Source organism: Pollachius pollachius (assembly GCF_949987615.1).
Source record: "Pollachius pollachius genome assembly, chromosome: 13".
Classification (NCBI taxonomy): Eukaryota; Metazoa; Chordata; class Actinopteri; order Gadiformes; family Gadidae; genus Pollachius; species Pollachius pollachius.
Window position 1 is genome coordinate 19,895,102 of NC_136946.1, and position 19,737 is coordinate 19,914,838.

Below are 19,737 nucleotides of genomic sequence, written 5' to 3' on the forward strand. Positions count from 1 at the left end.
TGGGATAAGCGTTCTGCAAACGGGATCTTAGCGTCTATGTCTACAGGTCTAGATATATCTACCAAGGGCAAGCTAATGATGGACAGACTTACGGTCAGGGGACAACTAAGGATGTCCACATTGTGCTCATCACACTACCATACCGTGAGCAGAGAGGGAACAAAGTCAGAAACACAGAGAGAGAGAGACAGGATGAGTGAGTGAGGTAGTACATGAATGGGATTAAAGTGAGGTAAGTCTATGGCCCCTCGGTTACACTGGAGTGGTTTCAAGAAGACTCTTGTGATCCGGTGTAGTGGACATTAACAGTGTGTGGACATTTCCAAGTGTGGACATTTCTTAAAAACCCCAGTGAAACGGTTGGTGATACCGAGGCCGGAGGGAAACGCTGTTAGAGAATTAATAAACAAATAAATCAGGGCAATGCAGTAATGCAGAGAGTCTTCTAGAGTGCCAGCCAGCAGTGAGTAAGAGGAGAGGATCACAGAGGTTAAGATAATAGGTTGTTTCTCAGACCCATGCACACACACGCACACTAAACCATTAAAACGTTATTAGTCCCTTAGCAATCCTCAAGAACGTCACTTGTGCTCTACAAGGGGGGGTAAAAATGCTTGGTGTATGCGTTCGGCCCGTTACTTAACGTTATCACACACACACACACACACACACACACACACACACACACACACACACATACACACACACACACAGAATCGGCTGCTCACTTCAAAATCCAAAGCCATCCAAGCAGAAGAAACACAGCTGTCATCCAGCAAGCGGTCAGAAGCTAAACGTCTGTGATGCGTCGTGTCTCTGCTGGGCCGGACCGGCATTCGTAGCGTGAGCGTTAGTGGGGAGGGCTGCTGAGGCTGACTGTGTATGAAGCTCTTGGTGTGTGTGTGCGTGTGCGTGTGTGTGCGTGTGCGGGATGTATAGGGTCTGTGCTGTGCGTTAGAACCATCCATTATTGATGACAACGCCCCATTCCAGGGGAGTCCATAGTGCTGATGCAGGAGAGGCTCGGGAACGACTGAGGGACTGGTGGGGGGGGGTATGACTGGGTACATCAGCAGAGGTAGAGGGAGTGAGAGAGGTAGAGAGGTAGAGAGGTAGAGAGAGAGAGAGAGAGAGAGAGAGAGAGAGAGAGAGAGAGAGAGAGAGAGAGAGAGAGAGAGAGAGAGAGATGAGATTAAGAGAAAGAAAGAGGGAGAGAGAGGAGCAGCAAGTGGATTCATGTCTGGGACAAAATGTTGTCTGAATGGTGACAAATAGCAGGAAGATTTGAGAAAATGGGGACAGGGAAGCGGGCATTAACAACTAAAGGACAGTTTGCCTGCCTTTCAGGGACGTCATCTTTTACTCTAGTTTACAGATGAAGATGACATAGACAAACATAAAACATTGGCAAACTTAAAGTCAAGCCAAGGGCCCAAGGTGGAACATATAGAATCACATTCACATTGTACATAATGATATGAGTGAGAATCAGCAGCATACGCTAGCAGCCACTGAGACGATTGACGTTTCAGGAGGTAAAGAGTGTGATTGAGGCTGAAAGGACATTGAAGTGTGTGTTGTAACGCCGTCTGTCACCTGTCTCTTCTCCTCGGGCGCTTTGAGGAACAGGGCGTTGATGACCGCCACAGTGTACGTCTGGATGTCCTGGTCGGTGCTGGGGTGTTTAACGCACACGACAGAACAGAAAACATCCAGTCAGTTATCCGCTGCTGCTAAATGTTTATAACCTGAAAACAAATCATCCATCTAGTGAGAAGTATCATTAGAGGCTGTTTCATCTGCAAAGGCTCTTCTTTCTTTCCCTCTCTCTCCCGTTCTTACTCTTATCTCTGTCGTAGTTTTGCTAGGAGTGTCAAGATAGCACCAAACCAACTCTCCAAACAAACAACAAAAACCAACTTAAATAGCGTTTCTTTTCTAAACAGCAATAGGAAGTGCATGACAAGCAAATTGACACAACAAGAAAATTGGACTGATTGCAGAGATACGTGTGTGTGTGTGTGTGCGTGCGTGCGTGTGTGCGTGCGTGTGTGGAGGAAGAGGAGGGGGAGAGAGCTCCTACCACTGCAGGTGTGGGATGAGCTGTCCAATGGTGATCTCTTGCGCCACCTTCTGGTAGAGGTCCTGGCTGTTGAGCACCATGGACTCTAGGATGGCCAGCGACCGCTGCAGCACCGCCGCGTCCATCGCTGACTTGTTCACGTAGCTGGCGATCTGCACACACACACACACACACACACATTTATATATTGTACAACATTTTTTTTTATATGCACTCCTTCATATAAAACCCTAGATACAAAATAATTGTATAGACTCAAATGAATTAATAATAAACAATTATAATGAAAAAATATACAATTATACAACTATGTACTTTCAGAAACCATTACATTTACGACATTTAGCAGATACTTTTATCCAAAACGACTTACAATTAGTACATGTTAATAAAAAACAAGTGCCAAGCACTAACAATCGCTAGGTTAACCTATTTCCTGTATACAACAGAGATAGCTAGAATAAGAAGCGACACAATGCCAAGTACTATTTTTAAGTGCCGGGACGTACAACATACAATAAGTGTGTTTATTAGGTGCCAGGACAACATACAGTAAGTGTGAAGAGGGGTTTCATGAATTTAATTCATCTGTATTAAACCATATGATTACTCCATTATTTTCTTTATCTTTCCTCAAAGTGGTAAGGAGTAGGAGGAGGCTGACCTTCTTGATGAAGGCCACAGAGAAGGTGTCCCAAGAGACGATGCCATGGTCCATCAGCTCCACGAACGCCGTCAGTGTAAAGGACAGCAGGTCTCCGAAGCTACGGGACAAACACACACACACACACACACACATACCATGTACAACCCCCTCTTGATGGACAGAGGGATACGGTGCAGGCAGAGGGGTGAGTACCAACGTATACGCATACATAAATAAGAGCCAGCACACAGGAAGAGATGGAAAGTTGGTGTGCGGGCTGGTACAAAGACCAAACTCTGACAGCCCAGCCAGCAGAGGGCGCCAGTGGACCAGGAGCCAGTCAGAGCAGAAGAACGAGCAGAACCAGAGTGGAAGAATAGACCAGAACCAGAGTGGAACCAGAGCAGAACCAGAGTGGAAGAACAGAGCAGAACCAGAGTGGAAGAACAGAGCGGAACCAGAGTGGAAGACCAGAGCAGAAGACCAGAGCAGAACCAGAGCGGAACCAGAGCACAGTCATGCAGTTAGGACAAACTGTTGGGAAAATGTTTCCAGCCAAAGTAGAAACAGAAATATCCTGAAAAGCACATACATACATCACTCAGATATATCGACGTAATAAATACATGATAATATCTGAAATCACGACAGAACTCTTGAAAGAAATGCGCAACAAACAAAGCAGTATGTTACGAGAAAAAGATGTGACATTTCGAGAATGCTGATCTCTTCTGTTACATAGAAATAATGATGGGTAAAAAAAATGCATCTGGCAAAAAAAGCTGAGAGCATTATGGGTAGCCATTAGTGCACCATGTGAAGGGTTAAAATGATTATGTCATTCATAGCTCAACATCTGGAACCTTCTCACTGAACACCCTGGTCGTTGATGAGGTGAAATCTAACATGATATAGAAGATAGGATATACTGTATTCATTGTACAGGAAAGGATTTATGTGAGGCGAGTACAGTATTCACCTCAACTGAGATAATAAATGCAATCAAATAAAGTTAATATGTGGTCAAAGAGAGATGGAGAAATTCTATTTTCTATTATTCTATTTTTTTTTTTACTATAAATCAACATTGCCCAAGAGGCACAATTATTGTCCTTTAAAGTAGATATATCACTCAAACTGATGTTTTCAGTCCAATTGAATCAGTGTATCCCACAACACCTGCAGACCAGAACACATGCGAAGCTGAAAGACTTAAGAAAGAGGAAGCGAGGAAGAGGACAGGGGTCAGGGATGAAGGAGCATGGTCGCTTGAAACAGAAGCCTGGCTGCGTTGTCAAACAGCCCCTCCGGTTAAGAAGAGGCACCAGAATCACTGAGTATCAATCATGCAAACTCAGCAGCCAGCAGGTTAGGTTAGGCAGAGCACAGAGCCAATTAGATTGCCTGGCTGAGGGCGAGGGGGCGGTTCTTACCAGGGCTTCATTATCTTCTGTAGTTTCTGATAGCGCCTGCGGAGATTTGAGAAACTTTGGCATCAAAACGAGGGAAACCACACAACGGAAGCTAGGCCTGAGCAGAGGGCCATGGACGTCATAGCAACCAATGACAACAGCAGACTCATTGGAACGGACATGGGGAAAACACACACACACACACACACACACACACACACACACACACACACACACACACACACACACACACACACACTTATCTAAAAGTATGTGTCTCTATTGGTGTGAATCCTGAAAGACATTCATACAGAATTGCATCAAATCCATCACCCAGTTTAGAACCGCACAGTGTATCCTCACTTCCCTCCGGACACTGGACCTATTGAGAATGTCCGTCAGTTACACATTTTGGCCAATAGGGGGAGACATCTACTCTTGTAGTGGGTTGAGCCCAGCGAGGCAAACTGATTTACATGCTGGTACAGTAATGTTGTTTGGACTGAATCCTCACTGAGCCTTTTGAACAATCAAACAAGGCTAGCTTGCTTGGCAGACAGGAGAGCCGAGTGGGCGCGCTTGTGTGCCTGTGTGTGTGTGTGTGTGTGTGTGTGTGTGTGTGTGTGTGTGTGTGTGTGTGTGTGTGTGTGTGTGTGTGTGTGTGTGTGTGTGTGTGTGTCTGTATGTGTCTGTATGGAAGCCCATCTGCATGTCTTATGGTTCATCACTGCTTCCCTGATGAACAAGCAACAACGATCACGTGCATGATGCAGATAACACAAGTGTGCGTGCCAATCCCAAACACTCTTAAGGAAAATCAAAGTAAGAGGAAGCAGTCGATAAATCAATAGTGAGGAGATGAGTCAATGGAAAAAGACATTAGTCATATTCAGCATCTTTTCAAAAAATAACTGAAGGGACGATGTGTCATACTGTGGGACGGGTTGCAATGTGAGAGGCCTCCTGTCTCTTGGCAGGACTATTGGGCGGCTGGAGAGATGTTTGTTGAGGTAAAGACGTTCGCTCGACTGAAACTCGAACTCCAAAACCGTTCCGATGAGCAGGATAAATTACCAAATGTCTTAAAGTCAATATCGGGTATCTTAAAGTCAAAGATCAAGTCGAAGAGAGATCAACTTTAGAATCAAGGACTTCATTCACTGTAGTATGATACTTGAGGAAGGATATATTTTGGTATTTATCAATCTATCTATCAATCTAGCTTTAGAACTGCATGTTTACAGATAACTTAAGACATGTGGTGGTTGTTTTTTTAAAAGTTCAGTCAATGTGTTAGCTCAACTTGATGCCACAAATGCAGGCACCCAATTATGTATCTCCAATACATAAATAGTTCTTGTTTATCTAGTACAGATGGGGACTTTTGCTTGGACGCTCATTATAAAATGCAACATTGGATCTTTCAAGATGAAAAGTACAAAAACAAAGCCCAGCTATGTTTTTTTCTGAGGTGTTTGTACCTAGTACATCTAATTAATTGAGTTGTAATAATAATTGTAATGTTTTTATTTGTTCCATTTGCTGATTTATATACTATATTGCACTTCAGTTGCTTTCGTCGTCGTTATGTTTCAGATCATTTGTGCTTTATTTTTATGTGAATTCCCTGCAGACATGCTCTGTATGAAATGTGCTGTATAAATAAAGTTTGACATATCTAATAATCAATAACCAAAAATCACTCACAACCCTACCCTTGCCTTGGTCCTGGCATAACAAGGTCCCCCTCATTGATCCAGTCTTAAAGTAAATCAAAAAACCCACCCTTGTCTAGCTGAGACCCAGATAATGTCTGGGTCTCCCCCCCCACGACCGCAACAAGACAGAGGTCCGGTTGAAGATGGCGCCTCTCTTGACTGCTCGGTTTTATGTCCTGGTGAGAGTTATGACTCCAGACTGGCACTTCTGACCTTGTGGCGCCGATTTGGGCAGGAATCTCTCTCTTTCCCTCTCTATCTCTCTCTCTCTCACTCTCTGAGGATTTATAACAGCGATGACATGAGGCAGAAAACAAGTTCATCTCACATGGTTGCCTGCTACAGGCGGCCCTCCATGTGTGTGTGCATGCGTGCATTTGAATTTACACTCGCTTCTTGGATTTTTGATGTAGCTGGCACCTTGCAATCACACACAGTTTGATTCTGGCATCTTTGACTTGACACACACACACACGCACACACAAACACACACACACACACACTACATGCACACTTGTTAACACTATTATGCACTCAAGTCAGAAATTAATGAGAGCCCCGGGCACCAAGTTGAATAAATGCCACCCTTGTGTACGTAACATATCCAGTTTTAGAAAATAATATCATATTACCCCTGGTGACCAAAAGTATAATAATAACAATGATTAAATTCTGTGTACACCAGTTTTGGGTGCCTCAGTCCATATTCGAGGGGAGGCCAAACTAAAAGGTATTCTGTGGAAGCCTATTAATGCATGTGAGGGTGGATAATGCATTCAGAGCATTGTCTACCTCCTACTCCATATTAATTGTGGATGTTATATTCTCATAAAATGTGCGAGTTGGCTTCTCACATGCTGGGCAGTGACCTTTCTTAAAAGGTAAAAAAAAAAAGCCTAATTAAAACGTAACATATCAACATGACGTGCTCGTTGGTGAAAATGCAGATTTCAAATATATGCATTTCTACATTTACACAAGCAAAGGAACACGAAAGGCCGACATGGAAAAAACGAATGACGAAATCTACCCAAGGAGACACATCTGCCTCCCTATAACCTTCAACTGGCACACACATACACAGACACGCAAAGATACACAAAGAGCCACACACACACACACACACACACACACACAGTTGGATGTGCTCAGCAGGACACGGTACAGTACAGTGAAGCAGCATCCTCCTGACCAATGAGTATCTACAGAAGAACATCAGAGCACAAGAAACACCTGGATATGCTCAGGTAGGCGGGGCTTATTAAGCGTTCCGGGCAGCTGGTTGGTCAGCTCCTTCATTGAGATCCAATCAGAATGCACAGTGGGTCTTCAAAGGCTACCGGCTTTGAAGGTGTGTTTGTGGGAAGGATGACAGATATGATGGACTATCTCTCACTCATAAAAGGCTGGTTTAGACTTTATTATTTTGTTTTGGTTGCGTTTTCTTGTAATTTAAAGATAAAAAAATTAAATAAATAACCTTTATGAAAATAAACAATCCTACTGGATCAAAACGGGAGACTCATTTTATGCTTATGCAAGGAAAGTCTCTACCCCGGATATGCTTTTGGACTTCCAGATTAAAACTGAATCTACACAAATACTTTACACTACTTTGTCCGGACAACGTAGCCGCGGTCACACACCTCTAACCGGTATCAGCGGCAGAAGAGGAAGAGGCGGGGCCACTTACTCTGTGCCGCTCTCCACCATCTGGGTTAGCAGGGAGATGCCGTCCAGGTTGATGAACTCCTGGGCGAAGGTGATGTCCCGGGATGACCTGGCCAGGTCCTTCAGAGCCTCTAGCTTGGCGTCCATGCTGGACGACTGGATGCGCTCGTGCAGCTGGGAGGCGCTCATGGACTGGGTGGGGGTAACAGGACGGACGCGGGGAGAACAACACGTTATGTTCCTTATGGTCAAGTTTGGTGTCCTGTATGTAAAGAGCCTTGGGTCCTGACGGAAGGCGCTATAAAGAATGTCTACTGAAATGATTATTAATAATACTTTGTAAACTAGTTATGGCAAGTTGACCTAGGCTTGAACTTCCCGTAATACATCAACTTTTGGTTAAAGCGAAAAGTTGTTTCTTTTACATATTCTATGCACTCTAGATCACAAGTTCAGATACCTGTGAGATATCGTTGCTATTGTACACTAAAGTACACTAAAGATAGTACTGCAGGGTTTCGCCGGCAGCTCTGTGTCTGTGTGTGTGTGTGTGTAGATCTGATCTCTAGCTGCCATAGTGTGTGAACCGAGAAGGTTAGCTCATTTGAAAATCAAATAAGGGAAAAGATCCTTAAGCAATTGTGCCTTAATGCACACAATTTATGGTTGGGCCACCAAAATATTGAAGATAAATGATGTACTTTAGTTCATCTCATCTCATCTTCAAACCGCTTATCCGCGGTTATTAATATAATAATCGCCGACCCGATACTTTAGTTTACTAGTGAAATTACCCTTAAACAAACATTCCTTAAAGCAATGACAATCGGTTGGTTAAGCTAACAAGTCTTCTTCTTTTTGGTTAGTTTCATTTTTAACTAACCAAAAAGATATTGGTAAAGATATTGGTTAGACTATTCTGTTTTATCAAACAGAATAGTTAAGCTCGGAAGAAACAAATTGTAGTTCTTGCAGGAAAGCAAACTTTTTAAATAAATAAAAAATGGTAGAACTACTGGCTGGTTAGATCAATGCAGTGAGGTGGAAAATATAAATATGGGCTTTGTAATGAATCGAAGTCATATTCGCACAATATCACAGACACATACGAAAAAACACACATGGGTGTGCGTTCAGACTAGGCAACGACCATTGACTTTGCAGTTATAATGATGACCAATTGACTTTGATCCGATATTTTCATAATGATATTTATGTTTATCAACAAAAGCAACTGCCGAAGTATAAACTATAACAATAAAACCATTATTATGAAAAAGTACAAGTAAATGTTATAGGTTTTGGGGTGGTTTGTTTTTCCTTTAGGCAGGAGGGGCCCTTAAATGGAAATAGGACTGCATCTCCACAACTGTGGCCTACCAAACCACTTTACAATTATTCCCTAAATTTCACCCATTCATTCTAGCAACCTATCCGGTTGTCAGAAGACCCCCCTCCACCTCACTGCTGATGAGCCAACGAGAGCAGGGGGGGCGTTGGCCTGGGGGTCTCTGCTTCCACGCCCCCCTGGGCACACGCCTGCTCGTACGTCAACAGGCCCCTTAAAACATACGCCCACCTAACCGGAAGTGTGAGTGTGTGTGTGTGTGTGTGTGTGTGTGTGTGTGTGTGTGTGAGAGAGATTCACCGGAGAAGTAGTCAGGCGTAGGATGGACCCATTCTTGATGTCGTTGCGATTCTGTGGAACACAAGACAAGACATAATGATGAGGCACCCTTGAGCACATCTACCCTCCACCTCCTCCTTCTCCTGCCCCGCCCCCCCCTCCTCCACCCGGAGGCTGATATTTGCATATTGATAATGAGCGCGGAGTCAATCAAACCTTCTCGGTGATGTAGTATCTTGTGCCGTCGGCGAGCTGCAGAGCAAATTGTTCGTGGCTGCCCAAAGACCATCTTGAGACAGAAGACAAGAACCAGCCAATGGAATTACAGTGATTGCATATACCATATATTCAAAGTTATGTATGCAAAGTATAGCACACCCACACACACACTTTGTAAAGTACAGTTAATGGAATTCAACCGGGGAGACAAAGAGGAGCTCTCCAAAATACCTTGAGGCATTGTTATTATTTAAAGCCGAAGGCACGCGCGTTTGGAGACGCATATGCCTGTCTGTGCGTGTGCGTGTGTGTGTGCGTGCATGCATGCGTGCGTTTGTGTGTGTGTGTCTTGCAGAGAGACATCCGGGGAGATATATAAAATAATAATTACAAAGAATGTATCTTACCCCTCGCACACCTCTTTGATGATTGCCGAGAGAGGTTTTTTCTGTGAAGCGAAGCAAACCTCTATTTAGTCCACGGGCAAAACGAGGGTTCATGAGACAACATTTATCTTGCAGTAACCTGCAATTATTTTCATTGGAGCCACCGGGACAGACTTGTGTTCATCAGATTCCTTTAAGCACTCCTCTGGGGTGGCTTGACCACAGGAGACCCCTTCAGGACGGCTGGAGTTCAGCAGACAGACCCAGCCCACAGGGACCACACCAGACCCCTTCAGGGCTGCGCTCAGGAAAGCTCTCCTGCTATAAAATGAACTGTATCTGTATTCAATGCAAGCGGGTTTTGATAAAAGCTAAATGGATAAAAAGTTGAATTGATGACATGGTCATGCACACACACACACACGTTTTTCTCAGCTTTCCTGAGTTGATGCCCCGGCACATACGCGGACAAGCAATTCAGTCAACATCTGCATACCAGTCACGCTACATGAAGCACCATGGACGACTTCTTTGCAGTGCCAACAATTTCAGTGCGGTCTATACATAGTCAAAGAATGAATGAATCACACACACACACACACACACACACACACACACACACACACACACACACACACACACACACACACACACACACACACACATGAAGAAGCTGTATTGAGAAAGAGAAGAGATGGGGGAAGACATGGCAACAATAGCAAGGGAGGGTCATCTTTGATTGAAGGATAGAGGGATGGAACACAGAATCAGGAGAAAAGGGAGACGAACAAAAGGACAACATAACAACAGCGTGGTGAGGAGGGGGCGGAGACGTAAACACACTGAAATAGAACGCACAATAGACACACACACACACACACAGATCCAGTGTGATTGAGTGAGTGAGTGATTGAGTAAGTGATTGAGTGAGTTAGTAAGCAAACATATAAGAAGAGGGCATAGAGAGAGGTAGATAGACAAGGTTACACACCTTGTTTAACAAAAAAAAAAAAAAAATCAACTTCTCAACCCAATGACCAAATAACACCAAGGATTGGCTCACAGAACAATAACTTGCTGTCCTGGTTCCCAGCAGATCCTGGGGGTTTGACCTGCGGCTGACACCTTAGTTCTGTACGGGCCGCTTTCCCACATGGAGCGTTCGCATTTGGATGCAGTTAGAAGACAGTGGCGTGTCTAAAGTGGAGGATCAGCATTTAAAGGGGCAGACCTCGGAAAGATATGATCACCTTTTATAGCTTTTATATGGGCTTTGATGTGAGAGACATGATAGTCACGTGTAAGGATTTATCAGGTAGATGGCCCATGGCTGATTTTAGTTTAAACGGTTTAAACGCCGGTATGGCAGCCAGTGCCCCCTGCTTTCAGCCAATCAGATTCCTCTGTCTGAACCCTCCTCAATTAATGAAACCGATAGGAATGGGATCGCCGTCCTATGAGTTTAAATGTAACAAATCAAAAGTGCCAAGTTCAATTCCAAACCAAAGTCTGCGGTGAAATGGATTTGTGACTGGTCGGATTATATCGTAATCACAATCTCAGAGCTCCAGGAGATAAACAGCAGAGCCCAGGAGATAAACAGCCAAGACCAGCGAGGATGCTGTGTGTACGTATGTGTTTGTGCATGTGTTTGTTTGTGTACCTGTTTGTGTGTACGTCTGTGTGTGTGTATGTCTGTGTGTCTGTGGGTGTCTGTGTGTGCTTCCACTTCTCCTTATGCAGCGGATCCAGCAACACGACACCTTGAAGATTAAGCCCCCTTCAAAGTATACATGAGGATGTTGCGTCCTCACCGGAGGGGGGTACGCTCATACATTCAGATCGAGCGTTGACTCAAAAAGCCAACAGGCCCGGCACTGTGTCGAAACCATGGCAACCGACCTGGACATGCCATCGACTGATGCCCTTTTTCCAACGTGCAGATCTGATCTCTAGCAGCCATAGTGTGTGAACCGAGAAGGTTGGCTCATTTGAAAACCAAATCGTCTATCTCCATTCCCCTTTCAACGGGCAGTTCCCTGGCAGTTGCATATATGCACACGTAGACAACTTAGCATAGTGCACTTGCTACACACAACGCAAACAACAACAACACACACACACACACACACACACAGAGCTGCCGGCGAAACCCTGCGGTACTCATCTGTCAACCTCCAAATTAGGTGGTGCCCCCTCTCCCTCCCTCCCTCCCTCCCTCCCTCCCTCCCTCCCTATCCTCTCCTCTCCCTAGCCCCCCCCCCCCTCCCCCAGCCTGAGGTAAACAAACAATACATAGTCACGTCACTTGCTCTCTTCTCCTCTTCAATATCCATTGTTTCCATTCAATTCCTCTTCTTCGCCCTCACCTCTCACTGACTACCATGACTACCATAGATGAGGACCCAACACTAAAGGCCGAGTACTCTCACCAATACAGGCAGGACGCATAACCACAGTGGGTATAGTGGTAAAAAGGCGGGCGTTGATAGTCCTCAGCTAGATCTACACTTGGGGAAGATCTACACCAATTCACTAATAAACACGTTCAATTCCAAGATGTCATCGCTTCAACTGGATGTTTCCCAGCTCACAGACACTTAAAAAGCCACCAACGTAGTTCCTCTGACCCTCGTCCTGCAGTCAGAGGGGAGGATCAACTCTCAAGCTCGCAATTAAAAAAATAAACTTTCATCTTTGATGAAGAGAGGGAGAGAGACAGGGGAGAACAAACAGTTAATAAACAGTTCAGGGATGAAAGAGAAATGATCAAACGCATGTCTGCTTCAGAACACCAGTCGCTCCAGCGTTTGCCCTACATGGTCCGAGAGAGAGCGAGAGAGAGAGAGAGAGAGGGAGAGATGTCGGGGGGGAGAGAGAGGGCTGTGATGTCACGTTGCCGGTCCCACAGGCTGCCTGACCTCTTGGGGAGAAGCATCACTCTTTCAACCAGGTGGAAGAAGGCAGGGTCATGACCCGACTAATGACCTGATGAGCCTCAGGTGTGAGTCTCTGAGTGTCAGGGAGAGCGGCGGTAAGAAAACCTGGACTTGGGACGATCAGAGGATTTTTTCTGCCCAACACAGTTCTGTCTCAATCTGGGTGTGGTCCAGGCAGAAATGTGTTTGCAGAACGATGGCCATATACACGCCATATTAGAGAGGCAACGAGCGGCTTGTAAGCAACGCTGATGTATCTCAGCAATGATTTTGAAGCAGTCAATGCAGCTTCTATATATATCTATGGGATAATGTTTACTTCTGTTATATTTTCTATCCTCGTATTTGGTTTCCAATGCTTTTACTCAAGAGACAACTTGATGAATAAGTTTGCAAAAAAAGATTCATAGGTCATGCATTTCATAACAAGCATTTGAATCCCTTATTCATTCAGTTACAGCATTATTAGTTAGAGTTAGAATGTGGGCTGTTACAAAAAACAATTGGCCTGAAAGTAATACGAATAACCTTGCGGTTTGATTCCTAAGATACATTTTCTTTGAGATTGTAGTTTGATCCAATATTTATTTTATGCTTTCATCAGTCACAACCTCATCAAAGTCATAAAGTCTCTGCTATTCGACCCAATGGTAAGGGTTCACTACTATTGCATTTCTATGCAGTCATTAGATATGCATTTGCTTTTGTCAGGCTTGGAAAAATATGTTTGCCTCTGCGGTTACAAGCGTGCCTCCCACTGTTCTGATCTCAGATCAGCCCGGCCACCAGCGACCAACACAGTTCCATCTAAAGGTCAATCAAAACTCCATTTGAAAGAACCCAGTGGCTCCACTGAATAAAGGGACATAGAGAAATCCTGGATGCCTTTCTGTTGAACACGCTTCAAATGCAGTCTGACAGCGCAATCGAGGGTGGCAATAATCGACTGAAAGCAGAAACGGTCTCTTTCCCTCTCCCCGCATCCGACTCTTCCAACACTGCTTTGTGTTCCTCACCAACAGTAGCGTTGAAAACACTCCTCTCTCATGTTGTTGTCTGTGCTTGTATACTCCACCCCCCCCCCCCCCCCCGACACACACACACACGCACACACACACACACAATCACAAGCCAACTAAAGCCTAGGAGGCACTGCAGACGTGCGGTGCAGATGCAATGCGATCACGGGATGATTAATGCTGCAACGACATCCGACACACACAAACACACACCCACAAACAATCACACACACACCCACAAACAATCACAAACAAACAGATACACGATCTGACGTGAGAATAGACAAAAAACTGATTGGATTCACACATGCACATTGCATACACACACATGAATATGCAAACCTTACAAAAATTAGGCACGCATGTTGCGCACATGCATGACACACACACACACACACACACACACACACACAATGTGTCTCTGGACATGAAGTGTTGGCAGAATCCCTCTCCTCAGCGAATTACTAACACGACCATATGCTGCTGCAGGGCCTGTTGTATGAGAGAGAGCGCCAGAGAGAGAACAAGATGGGGTGCTACAGAGAGAGGGAGGTAGAACAAGAGAGGGGGGACGGGAGAGATAGCACGAGAATGATTAAGAGAGCGAGAGCGAGAGAGAGAGAGAGAGCAAGGGAGAGCGACAGACAAAGAAAGAGGCATAAGGAGAGTGAGAGAGAGACAAGCAGACAGAGACAGAGAGTAAAGGGATAAGGGGAAGACTAAGACAATGAGCCTGAGAAGGAGGTGGCTGGGTTTCACAGTTCCAACACAAACGAGTGAAGAGGAGGATGATAGGAAGAGGTAGTGGACACACACACGCGCATGCACGCACGCTGGGCAGTAGAAGCCCTATTTAAATGTAAAGCTTTATCACTATTATTATTAAAGGGTTAGTTCCAACTCAAACTGAACGGTTTTGGTCTTTTGAAGTGTTTGTTTATAAACACTTCGAGACTACGCGTACCTCTGTGGGTCGGGGATGCTTGTTTGTTTATAAACACTTCAAATACTTCAAGTGTTTATAAAAGTAACCCTGTCATACTTTTGACCAAAAAATATAGAAAGTTGTTAAGTTTGGGAATACAAAAGAAAGACAAGAATCCTGCTACTTCCGGGAATAAAAAGGGTTAGCCGTCATTTCCTATTGGCTGTACAACCTAGCTCGAGCGACTGTGGCATGCATTTTTAAACGTCTGCCATCGGGCCATCGCCAACGTTCCTATCGAGCCCAAAGTGACGCTTCTCCTAAAACCTTTATGAACCCAAGGGGGGATCTCTCCGGGCTGAAAAGGGGGGTTCACTTGAGGGAAACCAGATTATCGGTTCAAACGTAAGCCAGAAGTACGCAGTGAGGTGGGCTGATCCAACATCCTCCTGAACCAGGACAGGGGCTCACAGACTCCATATCCAGCAGTCTTATTGAAAGAATCACATCGTCTGGGATGGGTCCTGTCTCCGTGTCCTTACTGTATCCCATATGTCTGAACTGGAGATGTTTGGCGAGCACCTTCAGGGCGTTATATCTGGTTTCATGACGCAGAATACCTTCTACTTTGTACACTTTCAGAATCCTGTGAAACAGAGATTAAAGGTTAGCCTGGTGTCTGCAATAGAAATCATTTCAGGCTGATGAACAGCGAGTGGGTGAGTGAGTGTTACCAAAGTCAAGGTGACGTACATCAGCTAGCTGTAATCGGTTGAGCTGTTTACTCATTTAGCAGATGCCTGGGTCCGAAGCGGCTTAAGAGTGAATTAAGTTCCTGTCTGGGTGAGGGTGTGTCTTGCACAAGGATGCCCATTGGGATTTGAACCAAGAACCTTTCGGCTCAGAGCCAAACCCTAACCGCTCGGTTGCTAGAAGACGAACAATCTACACTTTTTTTGTGGGTTTGTTTCTTTGTTTGTATTTTGGGAAGAAGGCGTTTTCAATTCCCGGCTTGCTCATCATGGAACGCGTCTCGATAGATCTTAAAGGTCCCATGGCATGGTACAATGGCTTGTACCGGCTAATCACACCACACCTGGTGGCATGCCATGGGACCTTTAAATGACAGGAACTTGTATTGTTAAATGACTGAAAGCGAGTGTGACGGAAAAAGGCAGGAAAATGTAATTGTAGTTTGTAGATGTTTGTACCCCTCGTTTACGTCGCAACTTTCCTTGTTTTTGATTGTATCGTTTGACGGGAATGTTTTTCAAACGACATTCCCGTCCTCCACGTTCACATGTTGAAACCGGGTTTGAAACCGGGTTTGAAACCTTTCTGTCACTACTCGCATCGGCCGAGACACAGCAAGCACTTACAGTCGCTAGGTTAACCCATTGCTTGTGTACAACAAAGATAGCTAGGATAAGATGCTACACAACCAAGTACTTTTTATTTTTAGAAAAAAACAAAATTGTGCCAGGACGTACAACATACAATAAGTGTGCACATTCAGTGCCAGGACGTACAACATACAATGAGTGCCACCTGCCACCTGCGTAGGAGGTGTGGGAGGGGGGGCTAAGCAGAGTCCTGGTGACTCTGAACAGGTGAGTCTTTGTACCCCTTGTAGCCTCGCCCGGTAGACGGGCGGTACCAGGACTGACCTGGTCGATCTCCATGAGCTTGGGGAAGGCGTCCGGCCACTCGATGGCCACCTTCACGATGTCTGCCGGGGGAGGCATGGCCCGGTCGGGTGGGGTGGGGGTTAGGGTGGGGGTCTGTTGGTGGGTGGGTGGGGGCAGCGCTGCCTCACAGCGCTCTGTCTCAGCACAACAGCAGGCTCATCCAAACCTGCAAAACACAGGAAAACACGACATGAGTACATAAGAGAGAGTGAGAAAGAGATCATGAGAGATAGGTAGAGAGAGAGAGATCAAGAGATATAGGTAGAGAGAGAGAGAAGATTAAGAAAATTGAGCTCATTAATCAAGTTGTGCGAAAACTCCTGACTTACAATGCAGATGTAAGATGAGCTGAAACATTAAGTCCCGAGGGAAACAGACTGTTCACGCACAGGGATCGAGCAGAGTTTATAGTTGCCGTGACGATGGCATGGATACGGCGTGCGTGCGCTCTGAGCTTGTAAACCTTAGAGGAGACACCTTTCTGATCGGTGTACGAATAACGGCACAAGGGCCCTGATGGAGTCATTCTTTGGTTCACTCCTGCTCACACGACTCCCACCCTGTAAACCAGGCTTCACTCTCAACATGGTCTACAGGGTTGGGGCCTGTAAACCAGGCTTCACTCTCAACATGGTCTACAGGGTTGGGGCCTGTAAACCAGGCTTCACTCTCAACATGGTCTACAGGGTTGGGGCCTGTAAACCAGGCTTCACTCTAAACATGGCCTACAGGGTTGAGGTCTGTAAACCAGGCTTCACTCTCAACATGGTCTACAGGGTTGGGGCCTGTAAACCAGGCTTCACTCTAAACATGGCCTACAGGGTTGAGGTCTGTAAACCAGGCTTCACTCTCAACATGGTCTACAGGGTTGGGGTCTGTAAACCAGGCTTCACTCTCAACATGGTCTACAGGGTTGGGGCCTGTAAACCAGGCTTCACTCTCAACATGGTCTACAGGGTTGGGGCCTGTAAACCAGGCTTCACTCTAAACATGGTCTACAGGGTTGGGGCCTGTAAACCAGGCTTCACTCTAAACATGGTCTACAGGGTTGAGGTCTGTAAACCAGGCTTCACTCTCAACATGGTCTACAGGGTCGGGGATCTCTACAGCGACACCAGCCCTCTCCCACGGTCAGCCCAAGAAGAAGATAGCCCCCTCTGTCTTAGAAAACAAAAAGCTATTTTCTGCATAGAATCCGTAATGTCGGATCGGTCGCTCATACGCATGCATGACCACGTACTCTTTGCAGGTGCTCTTTGAACCTTCGCCGGAAACAGTCTCTCTTTCAGAGAGAGCGAGAGAGAGAGTGAGACCATAGGAGGAGAATATTTATTCAACACAGATTCTGTCATCGGCGTAAAGAAGGCACAAGAATGAGGAGCTTAGAGAACACACCCTCCGTCCCTGTGCTGCTGAGGAGCGGGGGGGGGGGGGGGGGGGGGTCTATATCTGACAGAGCAACAAGCGAGCGGATTGTCCTAGCCCCCCCGTGGCTTCCTCTGATAAGTCATTTAGCAGACCTGGTGCTCGGCTGTGAGTCCAGACACTAGCCCGGCTCCAGCCACACAGCCAGCGCTGCTGTCGGGCAATTTGGGGTGCATTTAATAGGCCTCATTAGGCATCACTATACGCACAATGAAAATGATACAGATATACGCATAGAGAGTGTGTGCGTATATACACACATACATACACACACTTTATCTCCGCTCATACGATGGAGAAATATAGATATGGATATATAGCTATAGATATATAAATATATATGGTAATGACCAATGATGGCTGGCATAATGAGCCTCATTAAATGCATCTATGTAGATCTATCTAGATCTATCCATCTACAAAGAGAGAGGGATCGCAAGAAAGATATACATGTAGCATCACATGCATCGCACATGCATACACTATCCCCGTAATCTGTACCCACGGCTACGATCCTCCCAAAGCTTCACGGGCCATGTGCATATCTAAGCTCCGCTCGCGATGCGCACTGAAGAGTGAGGCTACGGCTCACCCCGCTGTCGTGCATGTGGTGCGCACCAAGAGCCCGAGGGGGGCCACGCCTGTACACGGCGGCCCAACATGGGCCGGAGGCGGCGGACGGCTAGCTGCAGCGTCCTCGGTGTACCTTTCGCTGTGCAGCGTTGGAGTCAGCCCATAATAATCCACCACACTGCCTTAATTCAAGGGCCCGTTGCCATGGCACCGCCTCCATCATCGATAGCCGGAGAGGTGGCTGTCATCAAACTCTAGTCACGTTTGTTTTCCCTCCCCCCCCCACCTTCCCCGACTAGAATGAGTCATCGGGCTGCCTCTCCTCCCTCTGAACCCCTCCTCATCCAGGCAGGAGGAGACGAGCGCTGAATGTGTTGTGATTAGTGTTTACTGCGGGTTACGTAACACGCCACTGGGTTCACGGAAACGCCGCCCTGAGTGTCAATCACCGGAGTGGTCTCTCCCATCCTCCTCCTCCTCCTCCTCCTCTTCGCTCGCATGTGCTGGAACCATGAACCCCACCCTCCTCCTCCTCATCCTCCTCTTCCTCCTCCTCCTCCTCATTGTCTTGGTCTCTCCAAATTGTCTTTCTGTTGATTGAGTTCAGTAAAAATAAAAGCTTGTATAATGTACAAACAATGCTCTTTCAACAATTGGCATTGTTGGTGCATTCGACGACAGCCACCCGTCCATGCATCCATACGAGCGTCCGTCCAGCCATCCTTTCACCCATGCACTCCCTCACTCATTGGTCAGATGTGCCTCCATGCCCCAGTGACATGGATGGATCGAACTTAATGCCGTTCAGACCAAGCAGACGTCGTTTACATCATGCAGGACGCTCATTTATAAAATACACACATGAAGGAGGCTCCATATTGAGCTTTGACAATAGTGTGTGTGTGAGTACGTGTGTGAGTACATGAGTGTGTGCGTGCGTGTGTCCAAGTTTATTAAGAACACAGCCATAAGCTAGTGGATGAGAAAGCGAGTACGAGATGAGCAGTAATTACACCAGTGCCTGTGTGAGTATCTTAGCCTCCCATTGTGTTCCTGGGATTGCTTTGCCCTTATAATCAATCCCTGAAGTGACTCTGACGATTCACATCAACCTATTTACACTGTGGATGGACTACGAAGACTCGGCTGGTGACTGCCAACACCCGTTATATCAGAGGGGCCGAGCACACCAAGCATCCGCATCGGTGGATGTGCGTGTCCGCGTCTCACTCGATATCAGCGAAACCACAACACTGAAAGGTACTCTGGTGTGCAACGAGTTACGAGGCAGGCTAATGAATTAAACAAGCTGCATTATAGACAGTGCACGCGTCTTTCTCCTAGGCATCCTCTGAAGCTCTGGACAACACACAGACACACACCATAGCATCCCCTTCGCTTCCCTC

At 46.0% G+C, this 19,737-nt stretch overlaps 1 protein-coding gene across 1 annotated transcript in view; it reads right to left on the minus strand.

The window, feature by feature from the left end:
* elmo1 (engulfment and cell motility 1 (ced-12 homolog, C. elegans)) overlaps positions 1-19,737 on the minus strand; it is a 63,621-nt gene that overhangs the window by 36,815 nt on the left and 7,069 nt on the right. The window contains exons 2-10 of the mRNA XM_079749680.1: positions 16,313-16,499; positions 9,784-9,824; positions 9,374-9,446; positions 9,179-9,229; positions 7,553-7,722; positions 4,163-4,198; positions 2,748-2,847; positions 2,084-2,235; positions 1,597-1,675 (exon numbers count right to left, since the gene is read on the minus strand). Coding sequence (XP_079605806.1) covers positions 1,597-1,675; positions 2,084-2,235; positions 2,748-2,847; positions 4,163-4,198; positions 7,553-7,722; positions 9,179-9,229; positions 9,374-9,446; positions 9,784-9,824; positions 16,313-16,390 — 780 coding nt within the window. The 5' untranslated portion in view covers positions 16,391-16,499. The remainder of the gene's footprint in view (positions 1-1,596; positions 1,676-2,083; positions 2,236-2,747; positions 2,848-4,162; positions 4,199-7,552; positions 7,723-9,178; positions 9,230-9,373; positions 9,447-9,783; positions 9,825-16,312; positions 16,500-19,737) is intronic.